The sequence below is a fragment of the Ambystoma mexicanum genome, chromosome 11 (assembly GCF_040938575.1).
Source record: "Ambystoma mexicanum isolate Mex_15411 chromosome 11, UKY_AmexF1_1, whole genome shotgun sequence".
Taxonomy (NCBI): Eukaryota; Metazoa; Chordata; class Amphibia; order Caudata; family Ambystomatidae; genus Ambystoma; species Ambystoma mexicanum.
Genome location: NC_090934.1, coordinates 1455837132 through 1455863659, shown reverse-complemented (window position 1 = coordinate 1455863659; position 26528 = coordinate 1455837132). Strand labels below are relative to the sequence as shown.

The window sequence follows — 26528 nt, the reverse complement described above, 5'->3', positions numbered from 1 at the left end:
TGTCTTATCACAAGTTAACCATGGGCTAAGCAGAGACTCTCTTACTACCCCCATGTACCTATTGGTGTGCCCGTGCCTCCCACTACCTTCTGCGGGCTCTTGGCATGCCTGGTTCTTCCTGGTACTGGAGTTGGCCTCTTGTCTGCTTAACATGACTTTGGTGTGTCCTGGACTCTCGACGGCGGCTCTGCAGCTCCCAGATTCTTACGGTCTTTGCATCATTGTCGAGACACATATCCCACCCTCTTGAGTTCACACCACTGCCTCTCTCAGCTTTGCTGGATCTTCGGTCGGCTCCTGCCAGACTCAACAAGGACTCCCTCAGAGGCTCGCTGGCATCCTTCTTCTTGTGTCTCTGGTCTCCCAACAGGATTTGAAACTCCCGCTCCAGATTGTTTCTACACCAGTTGCCTCTTTGGGCTGGGTTTGAGAAGTTCTTTAGTCCATCGCCTCTTCTTATACATTGTTGCCAGTGCTGCCCTGGCGGATTGTCCATGCCCTTTGTTTCTTTTGACACATTGATATTCACGCCTCCTCTGGGCCACTTTGTACCAGCAAAGTCAGTACTCTTCATGTTTTCTGTGCTTTTCTTTGGCCTAGTTCTTTCTGTATCCCAAGTACTGCAGTAATACGTTGGTCTACTCTCAAGGTAGTGGCTTGGAATGGAGGGGGAGGTTAGGGAAGTTTGGCGTGTGGCACTGTTCAATGGGCTGTACCCTAGGTGATTGTCCTTGTCCCCAGAAGGGTACCCATGAAATCCTCCCTCATGAAACCACTCCTAGGGGGGCTATTGGGTAGCGGCTGCACCTCTCTAGCCTCATGGGGAAGTGCTGCTCTTGGGGAGAAGTGATGATACTTGGCGAGTCATTACATAACACAGAAACACACTTCTCACTATGCCTTTGTGACAGTACTTCTAAAACCCTCTTTCTGTGTAGCTGCTTTTCAAAACCATGCTAATATAGACCTCTACGAGCCCATTTGAGCATTTATTATAGTGCTTTGAGTATACGTTTGCTGTTTTCAGAGCTACTGTTGCTATTCTAAATATTGCCGTTTAGACTGCCCTTTAAGCATGTATTGCACTGGGCGGTCAGTCAAAATGTCGAAGAAAAAAAAAGTCGAATGACAATAATGTTGAAAAATAAATGTCAAAAAAAAGTCGAATTCCCTCCTTTTTAATTATATATTTATTTGGGGTCCGGGCATAAAAAAAAATAGGTAAAAAAAAAATTCAAATAAAAAACGTCATTAAAAAAGCGACTTTTTTTTCAACATTTTTTTTCTTGACATTTTGACATTCTACTTTTTTGTTTTCGATTTTATCACTATAAACCATTGCACTGCTTGCTCATTCTACCGATACTTAAACATAACCCAATGTATCCTCACAGGATACAATATAGACCCCTCTTCCAGGCACTATATTTGACTTGCCGCTTTGAAGCCAATGCTAATTCTACTATTATAAAGGGATATTCTGAAATGAGATGGTGTCTCGACTATTGCTCTAAACCCCTGCGGGCAGAATGGGGTGAAATGCCATGACATCGGCAGCTGTTGGGTGGTGATTGGGGGATGGGAAAGCTGAGTGGGTGGAAAGGATCTCATAACACATGTCTCAACACGGAGCCATTATCAGTCATGCCACATAACACCGCAGAAGGTAAACCAGTGAACAAAACAAAGGAATACTGAGAAAGAAGCAATCCCAATACATTCAACTGAAAATAATTTAAGCAAAAATGAAGAACTTTGAAATGTAATTTTTAAAAAAATCATAAAATCTACTAAATCAAAAAGAAAAACTCCTGGCTGCGATGTATATGCTTTCGAGAAGTTGAGGAAGGCAGAGCAGGGTTACAGTGGTGCTTGAGGTTCATTGGGGGGGTCCCCTCATTTTGAAAGTATACCTTGTGATTAAGGCGAATGGGAATCATTCGGTCTGATGGTTTGTGTTCTTTGTAGTCTGCCTTGTCCGCGCTCCTGTACGCACAGGTCTTGTCCCAGCGCTATTAAATAATAAATAAATAAATACATGAATGAGAGAAACGTACCAGAGGAGTGGGGTTCAAAGAAATATGGACTTGGGTGAACATAGGCTTGGCTCGGCGTAAACTGCCGGGCGGCTTATCTGTTGGTGCCAGGAAGGTGAAATGTCTTCCCATCCGGGCCCCCTCCCGAGCGCGCCTGAAGGTTTGCAGTCACTCCGAGGGCAGAGTGGGTGCAACGTGTCTCGATCTCGCACAGGCCGGTACATGAAGGCATGGTCGGTGCCCGTCCATGCCCTCACCCACACCTGCATCATGCGCATTGCCAGTGTGCAAGCCTATCAATGCAGACCGGGTGTCGCTGTCAGGCTGCCTTTACCCTTGATGCCAGTCACACATGCCATGCCTCAGTGAGCAAATATGTCCAGGCTGCCTCTCCAGCAATCAGCACCAGCGTACAGGCATGTGCACGCAATCATGTACTATTCATGCGCAGTCACCCGAGCACCCACACAGCATCCATGCACATCTGAACAAAATACTGTCAATCACACACGCGCCCAGGCCTGCATACAAAGAGCCATACGCTGTGTTCCTTACCCGCAGCCGCCCCCTAGTGCTGGAAATGGACAAACGTACTCTGGGAACCCTCGCCTCCTTAGGGGTGTGGAGGGGCGGGGCGTGACCACAAGCCAGGTCACACAACTCTTCATGGAACCCAAGCCTGACAATTTTCAAAGAGCATTTTGGGAATTTAGGAGTGTCCACAATGTTAAACATATCCGGGACAGGGATCCAGCAGGAAGCCCTTGTGAGCGAGCGATGGAAGTTGGACTCTGCTCTTTTCATGGGTCACAATACTCGCCCTAACAAAACAAGTCTGTAAATTGCAAACCATATCTACCAATCTGGCAGCTTCTAAACCGCACGCGAAGCCTTGGCTGTTTCTGCATCCAGTTTCGCGGGCTGAGCCTTCTGAGGTGTGGGCTGCTTGTGTGTAAGACTCCACGTGTGCACAGGTCTGGGACAGAGTAGAGCTTGCAAGAGAAACTTTGCCAGAGCTCTGCTCTGTCTTCTTCTGTCCCACTTCCTACGCTGGCTGCCCCGCTCCAGAATGCGCTCTGCCTCAGCTCCTATGAGGACTATTCGGCTCCGGTGCAGCACAGGCGTGAACCTGGAAGTGGGGGGTGACCCTAGACATTCACAGATGAGCTTGACTCTATGCCGCTGGCCACTGAATATGTGTTGAGGTGCAGGAATGCCCCAATGCGCAGTCAGACCACATCCCCAATGGGCCATGAACGGCTGGGGCAGCAAAGCACTCCTGGCCTTGTATGGTCAATTGGGCATGTGTGTTGGGGTTACTGAAAACTGTCAAAGGGAAACCCTGCTTCAGCTTGACAGTCAACGCCGATCTAGGAGCGCTCCCTGAGAAGCAGCTGAGGGAGTGCTCTGTTTTTTGTTTTTGTTGGCTTGCTTGGCTTGTCCATAGTGGGTGGTGAGTTGGTGCCCTGTTGGACAAGCTGCCCAGGGTTTCTATTACCAACGCATGTAGCTTTCACTTTGGTCCGCTAAGTTGGACGTTGCCTGTCATGTTTGCCTTATGTAGGGTGCAGCGAAGGAAAAGCTACTTGCAGAGCCGCAGTCTCTTGTTGAAAGAAATCTTGCTAGGAAGCTGCTTGGATGATCCGTGAATGCAGAGAAAGGCTCTTTTTTGCTTCTCTCTCTGTTTCTGAAAGGTGAATGATTGGAATGCAGTCCGTTATTGACTGCATCCCGAGAATACGGATTGGCTCAGGGCAGGTCAATAATGACATGTTGTATTTAAAGGTCCCCTTTAGAGTATTCTACGTCATTACAATGCATGGAGTAAACGTATGACAACGGGCTCTTCGAAGTGATGCTGACTGCCATTTTGGGCTATGTTTTCAGAGGTGTGCTAAACACCCAATACACGCATTCTAGGGTGCAGACGTGTTTCTTTTGCTATTTTTAACTCTAGTAGTAACAACTATGTGCACATGTATGAGGCCTGTAATGTCATGTGTGATCGTATGAGCGGCGCATGGCAGAAAGTGAGTTACAGTTCCTTTGGCAACTAGAAAGGACTTCCATTTTGTTTTTAGGTTTTGCGTTGCAATCATAATTTCGTTTTCATTAAAGCTTTTTACTAAATGTCTATGGTTTTCATTACTGAAGGGTAACTGGACTTATTTATTTATGTGAATGTTTTTTTAATGCTGTACTCTAGCATAAGTGTCCATGCCCAGAGGGTTACATTATGCCTGAGGCATGGCATTCAGACATGGCACAGGCACACCCTTCTGGGCATGGTCTCCACTCATACAATACAATCGGTGCCTCGGTAGACACTCTGTCGAGAGCATGGCAACCCGCCATGCCATGGACACATTGCACATGCCAACGGTGCCAGTGGCATTGACGTGTGGCCTTCCCCGAGGGACATTGAGACCGGGCCAAGGGCTTTGATTTACGGAGACGCCCACCATAACGATTTCACCAAAGTGTGTCCTATTCGAGCTCGGAGGCAGCTCCACCCGTGTTTCGGGTTCCAGATCCTGAGTGGGCGACTTGCTCTCGACCTTTGGTGCTGCTCTCTGACCTTCAGTCCTTGCTGCTTGGGTTTCTATTCTTGGGTTTGTGCCCAGGCTGGTGGCCAACTGATTAGGCAGGTGCGGGTGTCACTGATCTGTAAGGCGTGAGCTCCGCTCACCACACAGACCCTGCTGCTCTACGGGAAATAATGGAGATTATACTCATTTCACCGTTTCCGCTTCCTCCTCAAAGGACCATGTGCCAATAACTTAAATCAAAGAGTACATTCTAAGGCCACTTGAGACATTTTCCCCCAGCACCAAATGTGTTTGCTTGTGGTAAGTTACAACACATACCCGTTTGCCACCCTGCCTGTTTACAGCACCCTGATGGGTATTTTCGCCATTGAGGACCACGAGGTTCTCTGCCATTTGAAAATGGCCGCCCGCATCATCGTCTAGGAGTTTCCACCAGAGGAAACACTGTGAGCCCGGATCCGTCCACCGATTGGCCTGCAGCCGGCATTTGTAGCCAATTGCAAGCCGGCAGGCGACTCAGCCGGCCCACCTCCAAAGGCACACTTCCTAAGGCAGCCCCTGTCGTGAGCCCGGAGGACCATCTTCAGCTGCACAGAACCGGAGCAGGAGCTCCCTCGCCCACTGCAGGAGCAGTGCCTGGCTGGAGGTAGCCCCCACTCACCAAGGTAGGCTTTCTGCCTAACGCTGACGTGCCCAGGAAGCACCTTGCATGTGCAACGAAAAGTTCGTTTTTTTCACCCGTGCCCCTCCATATTTAATAACTAAACATAACGGGTGCCCAATACCACCCGTTTGCCACCCTGCCTGTTTACAGCACCCTGATGGGTATTTTCGCCATTGAGGACCACGAGGTTCTCTGCCATTTGAAAATGGCTGCCTGCATCATCGTCTAGGAGTTTCCACCAGAGGAAACACTGTGAGCCCGGATCCGTGCACCGATTGGCCTGCAGCCGGCATTTGTAGCCAATTGCAAGCCGGCAGGCGACTCAGCCGGCCCACCTCCAAAGGCACACTTCCTAAGGCAGCCCCTGTCGTGAGCCTGTCAGGAGCCGAAAGCGCCGAGTGCCAGGACCCCTGCACCCCTGCAAAACTGAACGCAAGACTGTTATCAACGTATCCACTAGGGTAAGCACTGCTATGCTGTCGATACCCATTTACCCGCCTTAATTTAAAACCATCGGCCCGCTGTGCCATACGTTCCACCAGAGTGCCGTCCATACTGTAACTTCCCTCTCTGGCATACATGCCTCTGCCCAGTTGAACCCGCCCTGCCGCCGATGTCTCTGGGCTATCAGACCTGTTGTTAACCTGCTAGACTTCTCAGCCGTAATCGACAACTAACTGCCTACAACTACGGCCATCTGACATATGTACACTCTCATATTGGTGCTTACCACTTTGCCATTCCCAACTATGCACATTTGAATAATTAATACGGTTTTATGTACTATAGGGTCACCGTTACTGCCTAATCCGTTCTTGTATCCTTGCATTACTGTGTCACTACCTACTGTTGCCCACATTGTGCTTCAGCATGTGCACCTTAATAGTCTTGTCTAAACTTGCTCCAGCAAGCTGCATAACGTTCTGATGCCTACTGTTCCACTACGACCTACTCGCTACCAATGTTACTTATGTTACTATACTGTTATTGTTCTGCTCGATTCTGTTCTCCCGCAGTACTGTTGCTCACATGCCCAATGATACCTACACTGCAGCATAAATACATTATAGATATAAGTTACTGAGCTACTGCCTTCACTTCGCTGTCCAAGTGTTTAGGCCACAATGACTAGTTGACAGATAGGTGCTATACCTTCTAGCCATTTCCTGTGTATTACAGTCATAATACAGGCACTACCTGTGCAACTGATACTAGCCTACCTGTGCAATTGATTCTTGCCTACCCATGTAACCGACACTAGCCTACCCGTGCAATTGTTTCTAGCCTACCTATGCAACTGATTCTAGCCTACCTATGCAACTGATTCTAGCCTACCTATGCAACTGATTCTAGCCGGCCTATGCAATTGACGTCAGCCTACCTATGCAACTGATATTAGCATACCTGTGCAACTGTTCTAACATATAGGTCCATATAGTCAACACAGAATCTATCCACCCGATCCTCTCCAGAACATTTTGTATACCGCACATATTGTGCCAGCCTTCTTAGCTATAGCTGCACTGGACTATCGTGACCCATCTCTCACAACTAATATGCCAGGCCACTACATCTCACTCATCCTTAGGCTCCTGATCTCCTCCCAACTGCTCACTAGTGTAGCATCCTACCCCAACACCACTATCCTAGCTGAGGCGAAGATACTTCCTTGTAATCCCTTCAACATGGTACCTAAGCCTAGCAATATTGTCCAGCCCAACGATCAATATACAGGATACTATACCATGACCCCATGTGCCACGCACACGAGAAACCTAAAACTACGTAGTAGACTCCCTAAAATTTACGAGCCACTAACCAGATCGCTACCACCCTTTAACAAGAAAACCGACGGTTACCACACCACGGCTACTTCCAGCTTCAAACAGCCTACCACCTCACCCACCTGCAGTACTTCCAACATGCAGACCCCCATACCTATCTCCAAGTCAACAGCCCATAAGAGCCCTGCCATATTCAAAGCAGATAACCAACCCCTTAAAGGAGCTCTCCTGAACGCTAGATCGCTGGTGGCCCACGCTATTGATGTAGCAGACCTAATCCTAGTAGACAGTTTAGACTTTATCGCCATAACAGAATCATGGCTACACAAGGCCGCAGGACCCGCACTTATGTTAGCCATCCCAGAAGGATACACTATCATCCGACAAGACAGAGCCAGTGCCCGAGGTGGTGGAATAGCCATCATAGCTGGAGAACGTCTTTCCTTTAGACTAGCAGACCCTCACGACCAACAATCTTGTGAATCCCTCTCTGTCAAACTACCATTAAAGAACTCCCAATCACTCACTATGCATATAATTTACAGACCCCCTGGCCCGATGGGCACGTTCGAAGAGGACCTACATAACCTAATTGCTGGTAACCTCAAACACACCTCACAAGTACTAGTGCTTGGAGATTTCAATCTAGGCCTGAATGATCCTGCTGACAAACAGGCTATGCAAATAGCAAACTCCCTTACCGCACTAGGACTAACTCACAAAGTGAACGCTCCCACACATACTAAGGGTAGAACCTTGGACTGGGTGGCCGACCACAATTGTACAGCTACAATCACTTCGCTCTCTCCTCTATCATGGACCGGTCATTTCCTGGTGTCCATGACACTTTCCACTACCAGAGAGACACTGATAGCACCCCAAGAAGCCCTACCTTGTCTAACCAGGCTAAAAAAGAACATAACAGTGGACAGTGTGATCCCTAATATTCTACCCACCTTAAACTCTCTGCCTGACAACCTCGACCCAAGCGCTATGGTGCAAGAATATAATAGGATCATGCTCTCCACCTTGGACAAAGTCGCCCCCCCCCTTAAACTGAGAGCGAGTAAACCTAAACTACATCTCAACAAATGGTTCACTCCTCAACTAAAAGATATGCGACTTTTAAAAAGAAAATGCGAAACTGACTGGCATGCCTGCCCCTCCCACGAGAATAAAAAGAAGCTAGCAACCACTGCATCACTCTACAAAAAAGAAATATGCCAGGCTAAAAGAAACTCCTATAATGAACGAATAGCAAATTCCAACTCCAGTATGAGGGAATTATTTACAATCCTCAAAGAACTAGAGTCCCCTATCTCCCCGCCTGACATCTGTACCAAAGACAAGAACTGGTGTTCAGAAATACAACTAGCTCTAACTAATAAAATCAACACCCTCCAAACCAAAATAAAAAACAAGAAAGACTTGCTAAACTTATCTCCACCGTCCGATACCAACAACTACCACTCCCCTCCAAATGGAAATACCTCTGACCCAAACACCATATTCTGCTTCACTAAAACAACTATCCTGGAAGTGGAAAAAACCATCCTATCTCTCAAACCATCGAATTGCAAAGGAGATATTTGCCCCGCATACATCATAAAAGAGGCTGCCAGAGACCTCTCCCCCTTTATATCTAAATTGATTAATGCTTCCTTTGCATCCGGCACCGTTCCAGCTAATCTTAAACAGTCCTGGGTGCTCCCGCTTCTCAAGAAGCAAACATTAGACCCACTCATCGCGACCAACTACCGACCTATCACAACGGTACCTTTCTTACTTAAGATTTTAGATAAAATTGCTTACTCACAGATCCAGAAACACCTTGAAAAGCATAAACTTTTGGGAGTCCGACAGTCAGGTTTCCGACCATTGCATGGGACGGAGACTGCACTGATAGACTTGAAGACTCAGATTGATGAGCTGAGGGAGCATTATTGCTGCTACTTGATCTCTCAGCTGCATTTGATCTAGTCGACCACAAGGTCCTTTGCAGACATCTAGTCATAGCAGCCCACTTTTCCACAGACGCTGTCAAGTGGATAGAATCATTTTTGAATGACAGAACGAGCAGAGTATTCTCACCCACTGCAGCTGCAGACCCTACACCGATTACGTGTGGAGTCCCCCAGGGTTCCTGTGTGTCTCCCACTCTATACAATATATTTACCAAGCCATTGTTCGATGATCTGGACCTTCTGGGTGTCACCTACACTAACTATGCAGATGACACTCAGATTCTCCTCCCTCTTTCTGGGGATCATGGCAGGGACCTGGCGTTGGTAAATAGAATTTATCTCACCATTCAGGCATGGATGGCAAGCCACGGCTTATGCCTGAATGATGACAAGACAGAGTTGTTAATCCTCGGTTCTCCCTCCAACATCTCCAAATTAGGACATGAATATACCTCCTTCATCATTGACGGCAATACTACCATTGTCTCCAAGGAGGTGAAAACATTGGGCTTCTACCTCGACGCAACTATGTCCTTTACCAAGCAACTAAATTCCCTGGCGTCCACTACAGCCTACACATGTAAGCTGATTAGAGCAGGTAGGCCCTTCCTCTCTAAAGATAATTGCCTTATACTGGCCAGAGCTTTAATCCTATCAAGACTTGACTATTGTAACGCCCTTTACAGTAGTGCCAACAAAACGATCATTCAAAAACTCCAAACGTTACAAAATAACGCCATCAGAGCTGCACTAAGCATTAACAAAAGAGTGCACATCTCTGCCATCAGACGTCACCACAAATGGCTATCTACCCACAATAAAATTCATCTGAAAATGGCCTCCCTGACGTACAAAGCACTACATAACGCTGCACCAAGCTACCTATTTGACAACATTTCTAGAAGAACCTCCTTTAGACCGTCTAGAACCATCAACACGAACTGTCTGGTAGTACCCAGATTCAAATCCTCCAGGATCGGCGGCAACAGCTTCCCTGTTAAGGCCGCCAAACTTTGGAACTCCTTACCACACCAGTTGAGAGCCGACATACCTTATCCTCTCTTTAGAAAAAACCTCATTACTCACCTCAACCTGACTGAAAATGAGCTCCCCTCTGTAACTGGGAGACACTAGCGCGTCTTGCTGTTAGATTGTATACTTGCTAATTGTGCATACCTATAGCTACTAAGATGTAAATAACTGCCTTCCTCGTATTGTAAGCCTGTATATTTTATTACTTCCTGTGTAATGTTACTGGCCATTTATTGTCTGTATTATATGCAACACTTGTAAGCTTCGCATATCCTTTATGCGCCCTGCTACTCCTGGGTCTGGTGCGCTTTATAAATGTAATAAACAAACAAACAAACAAACTTAAAATGTCACTGCCCCCTCTTTTAACAGTGGCTAGGATATTTTACAGCACAGCTTTTAAAAAAGAGTATCCTACTTATACAGAAGAGGAGGCATATAGTACAAGTGATCCAGCATTCCTACATGCTTTGGAAGCAGAATATTGGCGTGCTATTCTAAATCTGCCACAATGCATTCCAGGCCCGATCATTCGATATGAAGTAGGTTTGACCTCACTTTTGGCAATGTATAACTGGCGCTTATGCAGTTTGTTTAGAAAATGTCTATTATCTGCTCTTGATAAATCAACTTTAGCCACAGTTGCCAGCTATCTGATGTCTTCCCCTCATCTGTTTCCGAAAACATGGTCTAAAAACATTCTTACCATACTATTAAATGCAGACATCTCCATTGAAACTCTTGTCACCGATCCTGATAGAGCTAAGAAAAAACTCTACATGATGGATCGGATTGACACTAGAGATCTGTGTTTGAAGTATAAAGACTTTGATCCAACTGTTTTCTCAGCAAAGTGTTATAGAGACATGGCCTTCTATTTATGCAAATCTCCTTCTCCTGCTGTTAGGAATGCTTTGTTACGCATGCGTTTTAATTTATGTCCTACCTGTGAAATTCAAGCCCGTAGAAAAGAAATCCCAAGGGAATCATCAGGATGTCGTTTTTGCCACACCGCAACAACTATTGAAACTTTGGAGCATGTTATTGTGGACTGCCCTGAACTTATGAACTTAAGACAAAGTCACTTTAGTAAACATTTGCCTTATTTTAGCCAGATGAGACATGAGCATAGATGGCTTGCTATTTCCACTACCACCTGCATGAGCATAAGGCTGGCTACAATTCACTTTCTGCGAGCCTTAAAACTACTAAAATAGCCCGTTTTTTAACAATAGCTGCTATATGGAACAATGATTGGCATACCTGTTCATTGCGTAACAATCGTTTAAGAATGCCAAACCCAAATGTAATTATTAGCCTTGGAAGTGATGGTGTGACATTTGGGATGATTTGTGGGGTTTTATGATTGTATGCTTTATAATTCCCTGTGTATTATACGTAAACCTTTTTGATAAATTCCTGTTTTAAATTGAAAAAAGTTGATTAAATTCAACTAAATTCATTAAATAAAAAAAAAATTAAAAAAAAAGAGTACATTCTAAGGCCATTTGAGACATTTTCCCACAGCACCAAATGTGTTTGCTTGTGGTAAATTACAACACACTCGCGTAACTTAAAATGTCACTGCCCCCTCTTTTAACAGTGGCTAGGATATTTTACAGCACATCTTTTAAAAAAACGTATCCTACTTATACAGAAGAGGCGTCTAAATACACTAGTGGAAAATTATTGCGTATAAGAGTAGCCCAAAATGACACTTTCCAGGCTCTGATGTACAGCGAGAAAGCACTCCAAATAATCTTGTGAAATGTTTTGCAGTGATCGCTCTCTGTATTTGATTACCAATTTCCAAAGTGAGCTGACTCTTGTGTCATGGCCAGATCCAATGTTTGTATCCATAGATCTGAGAAAAGTGTCATGTGGGTCCGCATCAATGAGAGAGTCTTTCTGGACAGCTCTGGGGCAACACGCTTGCCTTGGAAGCAAGACGAAGTGGAGCAAAACATGCCATCTCCCCGGGTCCATGCTTAGAAACCTCTTGGTATGAAGCGCGTTATAAATTACAGTTACAGGTCTTTCCACCCAAAATAAGCGTGCAGATGAAACACTAAATCTTGGATTAGATTCTGTTGTGTTATATCACATTACACAGGGTAGTGTCAGGGAGCGGGGCTGCGCTAGAACCCAAAGCTATTTAAGCATGTGGCTGAATGCCCTTAATGAAAGGTCACCATAAAGCTGACTAGAAAAAGGCTGTTACCGTCAAATTGCTAATACAGTAGATTTCTTCTGGGAGCGAGTTCCAGAATTTGGCACCCAATACAGTCCCACAAATATCCCTCATACATTTGCTAATTTCCTACAAGGCACCAGTATCGGAATGTGTGTTTCATGTTTCACTCTCTAAAGCATTTGGTAAGCGCTAGGAATAAAAGTGTGACACTAATAGCCTAAATTAGTGGTACGCAATGATTTAATTTTGGAAGGATAAAAGACACACCAGTCCAGCAAAGCTCGGATCCCAACACTGAGTGCTTTACTCACTGTGCATTCTGGCAAACTCTTTATAAGAAGTAACTAAAAAGACTGCTACCAGGAGACTGCTGCTTTCTTTAAGAAAGTCATAGGAGACTAGTGGGAAGGGGCCAGGAATCATTCAAAAATCAGTAGGCCAAATAAGGCATAGAACATTTTTGTTAGCATTCCTTTAAGAAAGCTACAACTGCTCTCGAAGTCTCACCTTGGGGATTCCTCGTCTTAGTTTTCCTGTAGGAATCCACAGTGAATCCATTAAGAATCTTATGTGAATCACTAGGAAACGACATGCGCGCTGAATGGTTGACCATGGCTTACAGGTGGTCCAAAGCACGTCTCTGGCGAACACACAGCTGAAGAATGTGTACGCAAACATTTAGTTGCTGCACATAGAGAAAAATAATTTGAGGGATCATTGCCAGATGAGCGCGTGTTGCCATTATCACACAACGAACGCATTCCCAGTGGTCTTTTTCACCGTCATGGTCAGATGTTCTTGAGACCCTTCAAGGTTCGTGCTAAGTGCACGCAAGGGAAATGTTTTCCCCAGTCTTTTCAATATGGTAGCCTTTTGTGTTTTGAGCCTAATGGTGGCATTGCATGTGCCAAGTAGCATAGTTTGTGTGGTAGCTACAGTCCACCGGCAGCGGGCAGTGCGTATTGTTTTCCCAAATTGAGTATGGGCGTGAAGTTCCCCATACGAAGTTCTTGACTTCTTTTTATAATGTAACATAGAATTTCAAACACACTGTGTTCTAAAATTAATAGTAAATACAACCTTGTAAGTAAAACATTTAGTTCAGACTTCACCTAGGTTACGTATCAGTCGGCCTTTTATTTCAAAAGTCTGGTTAGCCAACACGTCTTTCGACCTAAGAATGTCTTTCTCAAGGCTACTGTGTCTTCATCAAGTTTATATCAAGCAAACATTGGAATCCCTACGAGGCCACTCACTCCTGTCTTACTGACATTTAATTTCTCACTATTCTCACTATTCTCACTATTCTCACTATTCTCACTATTCTTAATCTGTTGCATCAGTGGAAATGATTATATTTCTTCACAGCTTTCAATTAAATCAGAACATTTTCAAAAAAACATGATAAAAAAAGAAATAAATGGTTTTAACATTAAACGTAGTGGATAAATAAAGGGAAGAAGAGAGGGACGGGAACAAAAAAGGAAGGTGGCTTGTGGCTCGTCTTTTTCAAAGTATCATGTCATTGCCGTTAAATCCTAAACCGATTGGATTTCCCTTACTCAAATGTAAGGCTGTTCCCATAGGGTAGTTAAAAAAAAAAAAAACTGCCAACATTGTGTTCCAAAATATTATGTTATATGTCTGTAAGACGGAGAAAGTATGTAACACTCTTTCATTATAAAAAAGTTTAAAATACATATTAATATTCCGAAAAATTAATCTCGAATATGGCCTGTTTCCTCAAATGTCATATAATGTTGCATAGCTTATATCAAAAAAGAATATTTGTTCTCTTATCCTAATGTTTTAGTCTGGCACAGTCTGTATAGTTCTTTCTTCTCAAGCTACTGCCATTAAGAAAGAGCGGTGTATCCTTTTGGAATATTTTCTGAAACTATGGCCATCTATTTTGGTTAGGTAATTGGTGTTTCTAATGTATTTTTCTCACCAATATTGGTAAATGTTGTCCCTGCTGTGTTCAACAATATGGGCGGTACCGCACAGCATTATCGCTGTCCCCATTTTGTGGTCTTTATTTATAATGCTGGTGACATCATACATAGCATCTACATTGCGGTCCCGGCGATGCCATGTACGTTAGTCTTTCCTAACTCATGTTACTAGTGCAGAGTATTCTCATATACGATTTCTCATTTGGGTCAATCAGTTATTTAGATATTGTTTTTTAATGTAATTTGGTTATTTCAATATGAACATTAATTAAAAAAAAGATGCAGTCTTCATGCAAAGCTATGATATACAGGTAATAGCCATGGGAACAGTGTTCTCATTCTGAATGCATTATTTTCTTCTTATCTCTCTCTCTATATATACATATTGCGGGAGTGCGATTCGTTCTTTCCTCCTTTTTTTATATATATATATATATATATATATATATATATTTGACTAATACATATAACTCCTAGACTAGTACACTTTGTTTATATTCCCTCATCATAGTACCAAACTTAATTCTTAAACGGGTTCATATGAATGTTTGTTACAACATGGATTTAATAGTCTGGTACAGGGCTGGTGATCCTCCGAACAAAGTCTTCGTATTTCACGGAACCATCTGGCCCCACGTTGGCTTCTTTCAATAGCTCGTCCACTGAAAGGAAAGAAATATAGGTGATATATCTGAAGAATTCTTAGGACCTTTACATGAATTAAGGCAGAGATAACAGTCAACTAGGGCCTGCCAATACTTCATCGTGCTTACAAATTACTTGTCATAACACCCGTTAGCACGCTGCTGCAACGCTGAAGTCCTGACAGCAGTCGGGATCCTTTTCTCCAGAGTAGTGTTTCCAGGTACATTTGTGGATTCCAAGGATCCTGACGGTTGTCAGGAGCTCGCTGCCCATCCTGGGAGGCAGCCACACCACCTACCTACCCACCCACCCGCCAGTGAACGACAATGGATTTGCGTGTCTTGCTGCTTCCCCCATGAGCCTCTGCACTCATAGACCTGGAAAGAGGGCTGCTCTCCCACTGTTGCCGCTATTGATCCTTTTCTTTGTGGCCATCTTGGAATGCTTTCTTTCATTTCAATCTATGACAGCTGCTGGGGGGAGTAGTCCTCTTTATTTGTGCCATTGCTGCTGGAGGAGGAATAAGCTGGGTGCTAATAGCAGTAATGCTTTCGGCTCGGGCCAATAAGTTGGCCCCCTGGGTCCACACCTTGTGGTGTTGCTCATGGCTGTGGGATGTAATGCTTACTTATGATATGCAATGTAAATGTTTCACATAATACAGCATGGTGTGGAGTGAGATGGGCACAATCAATTTGTGAAAATAAAGTTTCTGAAAATGTAATGTCTACATAGTTTACAAAATTCAAGTAACTATATGGAGCTACTCAGCAGAGAGAATCCTATGGTACAAGGATCAGTAACTAGAGAAAGAAAAAAGCGGTGCCACTCAGTTGGCTGCGTGCTCTCTGCATGCTCTATATTTAAGCTCCAACTATTGTCTGCGTTTCAAACAATTTTCGTAAAGTTGTAGATTCATAACTGTGTGAAGAAATTCATGGATTGACCGTTTGTAAAATGCCCAAATGGCTTTTTAATTCTCATTTCATGAGAGGCAATGACGATTTTGTCAGTGTTCAATGGTGTGCCAATGTATTTCGGAATGTCATTCCATCGTCCGGGCTGAACACTAAAATATCAGTACAACATATAGGTCCAAATCATATACACACACCCACAAGGTGGTGGTTCAAATGCATCACATAACTTGAAACAAAAAACAAAGAAAAAATTGAAAAATAGAGGCGTTCAATCTCTTTGCAAACTATACACATCATTTAAAGAGTCAGATATAACTTTGATACATCGAACACCTGTTGTACGATGCTCATAAATGCATCTGTAAAGAAAATAAGATAAGAAGATGATTGATAAATTGCATTCTGCTAATCCATAATTTAGATAGATTGGTAGCTCGCAGCCCCTACCAGGGCCGTTGTTGCAAAATCTCGCTATGGCACCATCACAGTTCCTGATCTATGAAAAATGGTGTATTCAATATTGAATTCATGTGGGAGTTAAGTAAATGTGTGCAAATATTGATAGAGAACTTACCGCAGCGTACTGCTCAGAGGCTCACATATTGGTGCTGTCTCGCGTGTGAGCGCTAATCTGTTTATTAGGTATCCCTTGGTTATCGTGTGACATAACACATAGGAACACGCGATGATGTTGCTGATGCCTCGCGCTGCCCAGAAGGCAATGGGCAGGCCTCCAACAATGGCGACGAGGATTGGATCCAGGCCCTTAGTGCTTGTCAAGCACAGGCTGCCTGGTGCCCAGGAAGATGAAGGTGCAGAGTTGGCCGCTGGTCCGGCTGGTGACCCAGGGTCCTGTTTGTTTGGCATGTGCTACCTGCGAGGAAGGAGGTGGCTGTGTCTGCGGAGAAAGGGCGTGACCTGCCAAGCTCCGCGCCTGTGGCTGTGGAGTTACGGTATGCTCCTGCACGCACGCTCCAGTATCTGAAGAGGAGTCCGAGTGGGGTGGGAGAGGCAGGGTGTGTGGCGGCCCGCAAAAGAAAAAAAAAAGACAAAAATTGACTGCAACGGAGGCCTGCAGCAGCTCCGAGGAGGAACAAAGGAGGTGGGCGTGGCCCGCAGACACCGCGGCCGGTTGCGCTGCGAAAGGAAACGGTGCATTGTGCCCTGCGGCAGCCCCGAAATGAAGGGGCATTGCATATTAACACCCGGGCCGGCAGCAGTGACAAAATGGAACAACAGAAAGAAAAATGCTCCGGAGCGCTCCGAAAAAAGAAATACAAAATAAAAGGGAGGAACAACAGTTCACTGGAGCCTGCGGCAGCCCGAAATGGAGGAGAAAGGCTTCTGTGTGCATGACTGCCACACAGAGGAGCTGCAGTTACCCAGCCCTATCACATCAGAAAAGGGGCTGAGGGATAACGAGAACATAAACCCCTGCAGTACTTCCTCCACCTTGCATCCTGAGGAGGCACTGCACTCAAGTGTGGGCATAAGGACAGTCCTTCAATGCACATAAGAAAAAGGAAATGCTGGGGCCATCCAATAACTCAGGCCTGCAGCGGTGAAGCAGATCACCATGGGCTGGCTGCTAGGTAAGGCAGTGGCCACTAAAGGAGCTACATACCAAAGGCCACCCAGTGTGTCAGCTGGGGGTCAGGAAACAACCAAAAGAAAAAGTAAGCCATATGCCCTGTGGCCACCACAGCAAGTGAGAGGGCCATGTGACCAGAGAGGGCCATGTGACCAGCGTTGCCCATGTCCTGGCCGGGGTGTCCCATCAGCCTAGAAGGCCCATCAGTTTGGGGACACAAGAGGATGACCCAAGGGCCCATCAATTCCCCCCTCGCAGAGTTTTCTCGGTTTCACCAGGAGGATCCAGGAAAGGTAGTGGCTCCATAAGGAGTGCTCATGTGCCCTCAGTGACACTTAACTCTCTGAGCCAAGCCAGGTGCCCGTCCGCTGTGGACACAGTTGTGAAACATCAAGTAACCATCATGAGGGTTGCAACTCTTGCGAGTGCTTGTGAGCACGATGCTGATAGTGATGTCCTGCATCAGCCCCGGTGTGGAGGGGGGAGTGATGTGAGTGGCCCGTCGTCTAATGTAATTCCCGGCCATCGTGCTGCCATAGTCTTTCTGCCACCATCTAGAGACTAGGCCGAGGTGGCCCCTGGTATCCACAAGTGCAGCGTTTCCGGCACTGAACTCTGAGCTGGCCCATCATGGTAACGCAGCAGCCTGCCCCGGTCTCTGCCCCACCAGCTAAGGACTAGGCCGATATGGCCCCTGGTGCCCCCAGTTACGGCTTTACTGGCCCTTGAACTCCAAACTGTCCTGAAGAGATCTCAATAGAAGTCAGACTGGTATCCTGTGGACCTGCAAGTGATCAAAGTGGTCCCCGTAAACGTACACATCAAGGCTGGTAGCCCGCAGACCTAAACTGACCCAGCCAAAATATTGCATTCCTGCGCTTGTGGGTTTTGTAGTGAGGGGTGGCAGGTGCGAATGGTGGTGGTGTGTCAGTGGGGCAATGTCCACTCACCCAGGTTAATAACGTCTGTGGTTGCATGTGGAGTTTTCTAACTTGTCACCAGTAACTCACCAACCCGGACCATCAGCCCGTGGGTAACCTGGGCCCCTAAGTGTGTGAAGATTAGTGGTACCTATAGTCCTAGTATTATTGTGTGCATTGTGGTGTGATGTTGTATTTGTTTGGTCGTTATGAAAAAGGAGGAGTGTTGTATGCCACCCCTCCTGACGCGCATGGTAGCTTCCAGGATCTGTATAATGGTCACATGGGTAGACCATGTGACCAAGCTAATAAAAAGGACGAGCTGCTTCCGGCTCGTCAGTTGATCCCAAGCTGACTCCTGCGTCGTTTGTTTATAGGCACCTTGCTGGTGCAGCCTGCTGAGGCCCTGTCCACATGGCCCAGCGTTTGGACGGTGCCCCTGCTGGGCAACGCCGTCCCAATGGACCTGTACAGCGATATGAGCATGGCCATGGTAGCAGCCTCGGCCTGGGTGCACCCCCTGCCGAGGCTACCGTGTGCTGGGTGTCCCCAGCTACTGTGTGTGTATATCCGGTGCTCCAGGATGCCGCGGGGTGCCCCCCTGAGGTCCATCATCCAAGGTATGAGGGTCTAGCGATCCAGATGTCGTAGAGTGCCCCCTACGGTCCGCCCTGGTGATCCAGGTACACAGTGAGGCCTGCCCGGAAGGCAATGGGCAGGCCTCCAACATTTGGTAAGATCTTGTAATGTTTCTTTTGTCCACCATTACAGCCAAATGCATTCATTGCTCAGGGCAGCCATAGAGACATACGAGAATCCTGCCATACTGAATGACCAGAAGATAAAAAGGAGGAGCTCAACCTGTATACTGTTACCTGTAATTTCAAGGTTGGGTTGTATTTGGCAAGGCAGTAGGGCAGAATTATGTAAATTATGTAAGATAATGCAGCAACAATGTGCACACAATGGGGTATAAATCAGGGGCTCCAACACTATTATCAGTCCTTATGCAGGCCATCGAATGATGCTTTGGACTCTCAGTGCGTGGAGGCTCTGACACAAGCGCACCCTCCGACATTGCCTGTGGGGGAAAAAAGTGCGCATTAGGTAGCCAATCAGGAAACCGGCAACTTGGGGCAGGTATTCTTGGAATGGGTTCAGTGACACTCCCCACAGTGTTCTATAGAATCATTTGAGGCATCTTATGCCGTTGTTACATAAGGTGCCCAAAGAGAGTCATGATAAAGAACTTCGGCCCCCTACACTGAGAGAAGGGGGGGTGATTGTGGCACCGCACAAACCGAATATTGACCCTACACTTTGGCTTCTTATAGGCTGTTGATGCTTAACGCAGATGTGAATTTATTTAGTGAGGTGACGGCAACTAGAATACAGAGGTTCTCTCGAACTTGATTCCTACAGGTCCATCCAGTTTCAATTGTGGTAGAAATAGTATGGCCAGATTGACCAGCCTCTCCATGTCAAGGAGGCAGTGAAGGGTAGTTCGCGTAATCTGGCAGTGGCGTTATCGGGCACTGAAAAAGGCTTTCATTCCTTTAACTGGAAGCAGATTGTTTCGGGTGCACAACGCATTTAATGTTGACAATACCGTATTCTGATGTGGTTCCCTTGTAGATTTGTTTACTTTGCACATCCCCTACCAGCTAAACAAGGGAAGGAAGTGGGGTGATCTCTGAGTGCTACTCAGTATCCTTTGTGATATTGTTGGCCTGCTGAAGGATCTCTGTTTGTGGTCCATATGTGCACAGGCCATGCTCCAAACTAAGCAAGAGCCTCCTCTGCCCAACTCTGCAGACATACCAGGGCAAATGGAGTGAGTTTGTTAGTTTGTTTGTTTGTTTTATTCACTTGTAATGCGCTCCAGACCCGAAGGTAACCGGGCGCAGCAGTACAGAATATGCGAGGCTTGGAGTTACATGGATACAAATTACAAGCAAAGATAAAATATATACAGGCCAAAGAAGGTCAGTTACAGATTCCAAGCTGAAACAAAATATATATAGTCCTTAGAAGATCAGAAACAGAATACAGGCAAGATAAAATATATACAGGCATGAGCAGGTTGTCATGCAAGCGTGGTCCAACATGTGTGTTTCGGCTAAAGAGTCTTCTACGTTCCATATTACCTTAAAGTATACATTCTCCCTTTCAGCGTCACCATTCGCTCTTCCCTCCTCCACAATTTCTGGTCAATTCTTTTAGATCCGTACTCCGCCTGTACCATAAACACGTTGATTTGATGGCCTGTTTGTGCACCTTAGTTATCTGTTTAACACCACGTGCCATGAACTAAGCTTTACAAAATTGTATAAAATGTATTTTAAACATATCGCCCAATCCAACTATGTGTGGCAAAATGGCTAGTGCTCTGCAGGAATGAGTAGTGAACAGAACGCCTACTCCTCCCCACACTACTACTAAACCAGCAGTGGTCCCAATCATAAATGTGAAACAGGCAAAGCCGGACAGGTATACCTCCTCCGCCTCTTAGCGTAGCTCAGCCCTAGTGCAGGCTGTAGACTTCAGGAGGGCATAAGCCAGGACAGAAATAAAGCAAACAACAATAGTATGGAGGTACCAAAATAAAAGAATGTTCAACCACCAAAGTTTAATCTCAATCGCAAATTGGAGGCTTTAATTAAACTATAAAATGCACAGAACTAATAAAAACACTCATGACTCACCCTGCAAGGGACAATGCAGAAAATGCAGACTTTGGCATAAAGGGACCCACTGGGTTTGAAGACCGGTCTGCACAGACAATGATTTCAGCATTAATTGTCAAAAGCATTGAAGAGGTGTTTAAAAAGGTAGACATGTCATTGGGGACCCTTTTAGGCGAGTCAGGAGGACAGAGCCATTTCAAATATCTGGGTTCAACAATGTTGAGTCAGGCTTCTAGGCCCTTTTTTGACACCCATGTCAACACTGAGATGGGTCAAGTCGATGGCTTCCAGTGGGTCAAGTCAATTGCTTGCAGCAGGCCAAGTCGGTGTCGAGATGGGTTGAGATAATTTCTTCCAGCTGTTTGACTTGTGTCAAAATGGGTGAGTTGAAGGCTTCCTCTGGGTAAATTGAAAGTGGTGAGTGCCAAAAGCAGCTCTGCAGGCTTGCAGCAGCTCGAACAAATGGCTTTTGATGGTTGAATGGAATCAAAGGTGGATTGAAGCTGGGAAACCAGATCCATCGCAGTTTCTTCACTTGTGGTTCGGAGGGTGTAGGAGGGCTGTACAGAGGCTCAAGGGGCAAGGCAAGTCCTTTCATCTGTATCTCCCACCCAGGAAGGTTTGCAGAGAGCCATTCCAGGGCTCTGACCCCTCCAGTGAGCATATCCTTGGTATCACTGGTCTCAGCTGCAGGAGTCCTTGTCCAGCCTCCTAGTCATCCAAAATATTCCCATGGGATGGTTGAGGAGTGGGGGCGGGGGGAGGGCTTTCTTCTTCCTCCTTGGTGATCTTGGTCTTCACATGTATGCCAGAGGACTTTAGTGCAAACTGTGCTCCTAATCAGGTTCCAAACAAAACCTCCTGCAAGTGTCCAAAGACGTTATATAGGTGAAAGACCACTGAGGATTGGTTCTCTTGTAGCCTCCTTTAAAGGGTCCAATCCTGACTGCTGTTTCATGATCTTCTTGCCTGGTGATGCCATACCCAGGGTGCTTTGCAGAAAGTGGGGAGAGGGACAGGGAGTTTGGGAGCCCTAGAAAAATCATAAGATGGCAGAGCCCTTCTCTAATTGGAAAGACCTCTCCTGGGCTACTCTACTCTAACCCCTTACTCCGTCTGCCTTCATCAAAAGGTCTCTGATATTTAACATCCTGGTGTTACTTACCTTGGCCTGGCAGTCAACCATGGGAAGCACCGGACCTCTCGCTGACCTTTGGGGGGGGGGGGGTGGAGTTCCTGCCTTCCCGTAAGGTCAACACCTTTTTCCAGGGAAGCCACATTTTGTGCTGGGGCCAATCCCAAATGCTTTATTTTGGGGCGGGACTCCACCCAGACAGTGAATGCATAGGAGCCCAATACCAGGAAGTTTAAAAGTAATCCAAGCTGATGATAAAACGGCATCAATAGGTTTTGGTCAATATAACTGTGGAGTCCAACAGATCACCATGTCATAACCAGACATGGCTTCTATTTAGATTTCACACCTCCCACCAGAACCTGGAGCCCACAAATGTATTCTTAGATGTAGCCTCCGGATTGCCCACAGTTAAAGGGGCAGATACTGACTGCTGGACCTTTGGTGGCAATAGTGACGGGCAGGAATGCACATGTCATGTTGCCAAATCACGAGGCAGCTGCTAAGAGATGTCAGTAGGCAGCTCAGCCGAGTCACGTGTGCACTATGCTTTTCTGTCAGGGGGGATGATTACAAACCTAACTGTCATGGATGCAATTCCACCACACTATATGACGGAGGGCTTACCTGAAGTTGGCAACGCACTTGGTGGCAATGTTTGATTTTGAAATTTGGTCTGGATGACTGTGATAGGCGGTGATCAAAACGGTAGGAGGAGGGGATGTAGGGGGATTTCACACAGATTAATAATTAACTGTTTTGAAGGTGTCTGAGTGTCACAGCGTGTCATGCCGGGCCATAAGAGGTGTCAGCGGTGTCGAGTCAGTCTTACTTCTTGGGTGTCTGGTCCACACAATGTCGGGGGCAGTGGCATTGGGAAAAGGATTTTCTGTTTTTCCCGCTGGGGACGTGTGGCGGTGTTGAGGGCACTGCAGTGCTTTGGTCACCTTGTGGTGGCAGCTTTGGAAAGTTCCAGGATCTCTAAGATGTTTTTGCTCTCAACTCCTGATGGTTGGGCTGGATTTTCATTTGCGTCTCTTATTCCATTATGGCAGTAGTTGTGCACTGCCCGGCTCTCATCATTGGCTGGTGCTTAATATATCAGCGGCTGCTGATGGGAAGGTGTGCTGCAACTCTTCACTATACTTTGTGATATTGTTGGTCTGCTGAAGGATCTTTGTTTGTGGTCCATATGTGCACAGGCCATGCTCCAAACTAAACCAGAGCATCCTCTGCCCAACTCTGCAGACCCACCAGGGCAAATGGAGTGAGTGCATGCAAGAGTGGTGCTTTTCCACTGGGATTTTGGAAAGAAGCTAAACAAGTGAGACCAGACTCTGACAAAGTAGGGTTTCACGCCCATATGCCAGTTTCACACACAAAATATACAACTTGAAGCTGTCAAACCTGTTAACTACCTCTGTCAATGTCCAGTGTGAAAGCTCTGTGCCTCTGGTAACCTCACAGAGCTGTGCAGCTCCTATGCATGACCACATTTCCCAATCCATGCTGAAATGCACAACACCTTGGAAGGTACTGCAGCAGCATGCATTGGTGGACGCAGATACTGCCTGTTTGTGCAAGCTCACCTATTTCTCTGATGATAGGGTGGCATGCGTACTACCACTCAAGCCTTTTGCTCATGCAGCTCTCCACACTCCCAATCAGTGGCAATCTTCTTTTACTGTTCTTTAATATCCAAAGCTTAGTAGCTTTGAAATCAAGACATCACCTTGCCACTCAATGTTTCCTCAAAATGCCTTCTTCTTATGGAATGGCCAACGGTGTTAGTCGTCCCCCTAAACATTGCTGGACCTGGGTGATTGGGGGGGGGGGTCCTTATTATAAAGTGAGACGCATCAAGTTCGCTCCTTCAATCTTGCTTGAAATTCGCTAACTAATGTGTCCAATTGTGTTTCCCCTTGCTGGTTGCGAGTGTAGGGGAACAGAATAAGTTGAACAAAGTTGAAGTACCCTTAGTCCATAAAAGGCAAACCCATCCTGGGCTTCATCTGCATCAAACAGAATCCCTCTATCAACTTCCGCAACCATCGCCCACAAAACCCCAATGCATAATCGCCCACATCATCATCAACCTATGGAGGGGCGGAGAGTGGCAGTCTTGCTGCTCATTTCCACTCAAGTCTGTTGTTCCTATCTACTGGTACTGCTACTGTGGAGCCGTGTCACACTTATTCCATAAAGTCTCAAGTTCTACGCGGAGTGGACGCGGAGTGGACGCGGAGTGGCGGAGAGTGGCAGTCTTGCTGCTCATTTCCACTCAAGTCTGTTGTTCCTGTCTACTGGTACTGCTACTATGGAGGCGTGTCTCACTTCTCCCATAAAGACTCACTTTCTCCCCGGAACGGACGCGGAGTGGCAGAGAGTGGCAGTCTTGCAGTCTTGGGTGTCATAGCTGCCATGGCTGCGGAACCCTCCAATACTGCTGAAACCGCTACTCTGAAGCTCGTCAAGGAATAAGGCGGCCACTAGCTTCATAGCGCTCGTCCTCGCACTTTACCAACTAGACTCCAGCCTGCCGGCTGTCATCAGACCAAGGACCGCTCAACAAAGCGACCAAAATGTGGACAGGACACATCTGCAACAACCTCGATAAAGGACCCAGAAACTCGGGGAAGAAGAAGAAGAAGAAGAAGAAGAAGAAGAAGAAGAAGAAGAAACAACGCTAGCTATTTTCCTTATCTTTGAAGGGGCCACACCAGCGGGCCCTGGAGTGGACAAACCACCGAAGAAGCTGGGCCTGGCCCCCCACCGTACAGGGTGTTGAGGACTCGGACGGCCCGCGCCGACTCTGTTGGGTGGTTGCCCAGTCCCTCTTGGCCCAGCCGCCAGCTTCCTCTGGAGGGAGGGCTGAACGGCCCGAGCTGGAGGGGAGGGATCGGGGGATGCCTGAGGCAGGCGAAGCATGCCTGGCTGACGCAGGAGCCAGTGATCCACCCGACCTCTCCAACAGTGCTCCTCCACTCGCAGTGAGGGAGCAGGAGCTCCAAAAAAAAACAATCACCAACCCACCAAGCACATCACCGATGCCCGGCTCCTCGCAGATCTTGGCTCTGCCCAAGTGTGGTAAGAAGAAGGACTTACCTACGGGCAGGAAAAACCCCAAGTCTCCACCAGTCACAGAAAAGAACAGAGCCGCGCCTTCTCAAGCAGAGACAAGTCAAGAAAACCGAATGATCAGCATCCCCCAAAACTTTAAGATCACCGCAACAATACATGCAGATCCGGAAAAAAAAGGCTCAGTACCTCCGTCCTGTGATTCATCAATCTCCCTTGAAGATCGAAATTCTCCAAGAACGCTTTCACCAAATGGGGCTGCCACCCTGCAACAGCACGACTTAGAGGAAAACCAAAATAAATGAACTCATAAAGTAAGAAGCGCCATTGGAACCAGACTGTCTCCCCAACAAAAGGGAAAAAGCGCCAATACGAAGTGAAAGCGAATTCAAAAACCAGCAGATAGAGACTGAGTGCTGCACAGGAGCTTGCGGCACTTAAAACTGGCTGGACGAAACCCAGCAAAAAGATCTGGAAGCTAGATTCTGGCAATCCCTCAGCCCTAAGTTTTATGACTGATTTCTTCAACTCATTCACTTCCCTGTCTTCAGGCAGTCGGGAAAAACTCAGACGCAGACATTCTTGAGGTGGTAAAGGTCTGTCAACCACCACACAAGCCCAGAAAAACGGATCAAACTGGCGAGAACTCACCCAAAACCACCATACCGCACCGCAATTGTCAAGGGATGGAGCCTCCACCGCACGAAATGGAGGAAGATAAGAGTGTCAACACCCCCTCCACAAACCAGTGTGACCCCTCTGGCCACAGTGCTACTACTTGCCCCTCCCCTAGAACACTGACACCACCCCGACTCGACCAAGGGGAGGTCTCGGTGCCACCAAAAACACCACCTCAGTCAGAACTACAAAGCAGGGAGAAACTGGTTCCTTCAGCTCTCCCGGTTTGCGAAAATACAACCATACCAGAGCCCGAATCTGAATTAAATGTACCCACAAAGGAGTCCCGAGCCTCGGAAAAGGACCCAGAAGGAGAAATCACATCCCCGAAAACACTGCCTCCAGGCTGCCAGGCTTCAAGATCCAGGGAAAACATTCCCCGGCCTTCTAGAGGAAAACACCAGGCTGGTGATCCCAGAGAAATATTTAACCGAAAATTAAGCCTAGACTACGAACGGCAAAGCTTGTGAGACTCCTTCCACGGACTCCCAGTCCGAAAGCATCTGGTCCAAGAAAGCCACTACCCCATTTCACCAACCAAAAACCATATGCAATCTTTAGGAACACCAAAGGAGACACCCACGAAACAAATAGACATTCTATTTATCATGTCAGCGGTCACCATCGCCTTGGCACCGTTAACCAAGTTATACAAATCCATAAACGAGAATTTGAAAGACCACACAACCATCCAAG

At 46.5% G+C, this 26528-nt stretch overlaps 1 protein-coding gene across 1 annotated transcript in view; it reads right to left on the bottom strand.

Annotated features, from left to right (window-relative positions):
• Positions 1-14393: 14393 nt before the first annotated feature.
• The window catches only part of CALML4 (calmodulin like 4), a 73203-nt gene continuing 61068 nt past the window's right edge, over positions 14394-26528 (bottom strand). Inside the window, exon 5 of the mRNA XM_069625119.1 lies at positions 14394-14840. Within this exon, the coding sequence (XP_069481220.1) occupies positions 14743-14840 (98 nt within the window). The 3' untranslated portion in view covers positions 14394-14742. The remainder of the gene's footprint in view (positions 14841-26528) is intronic.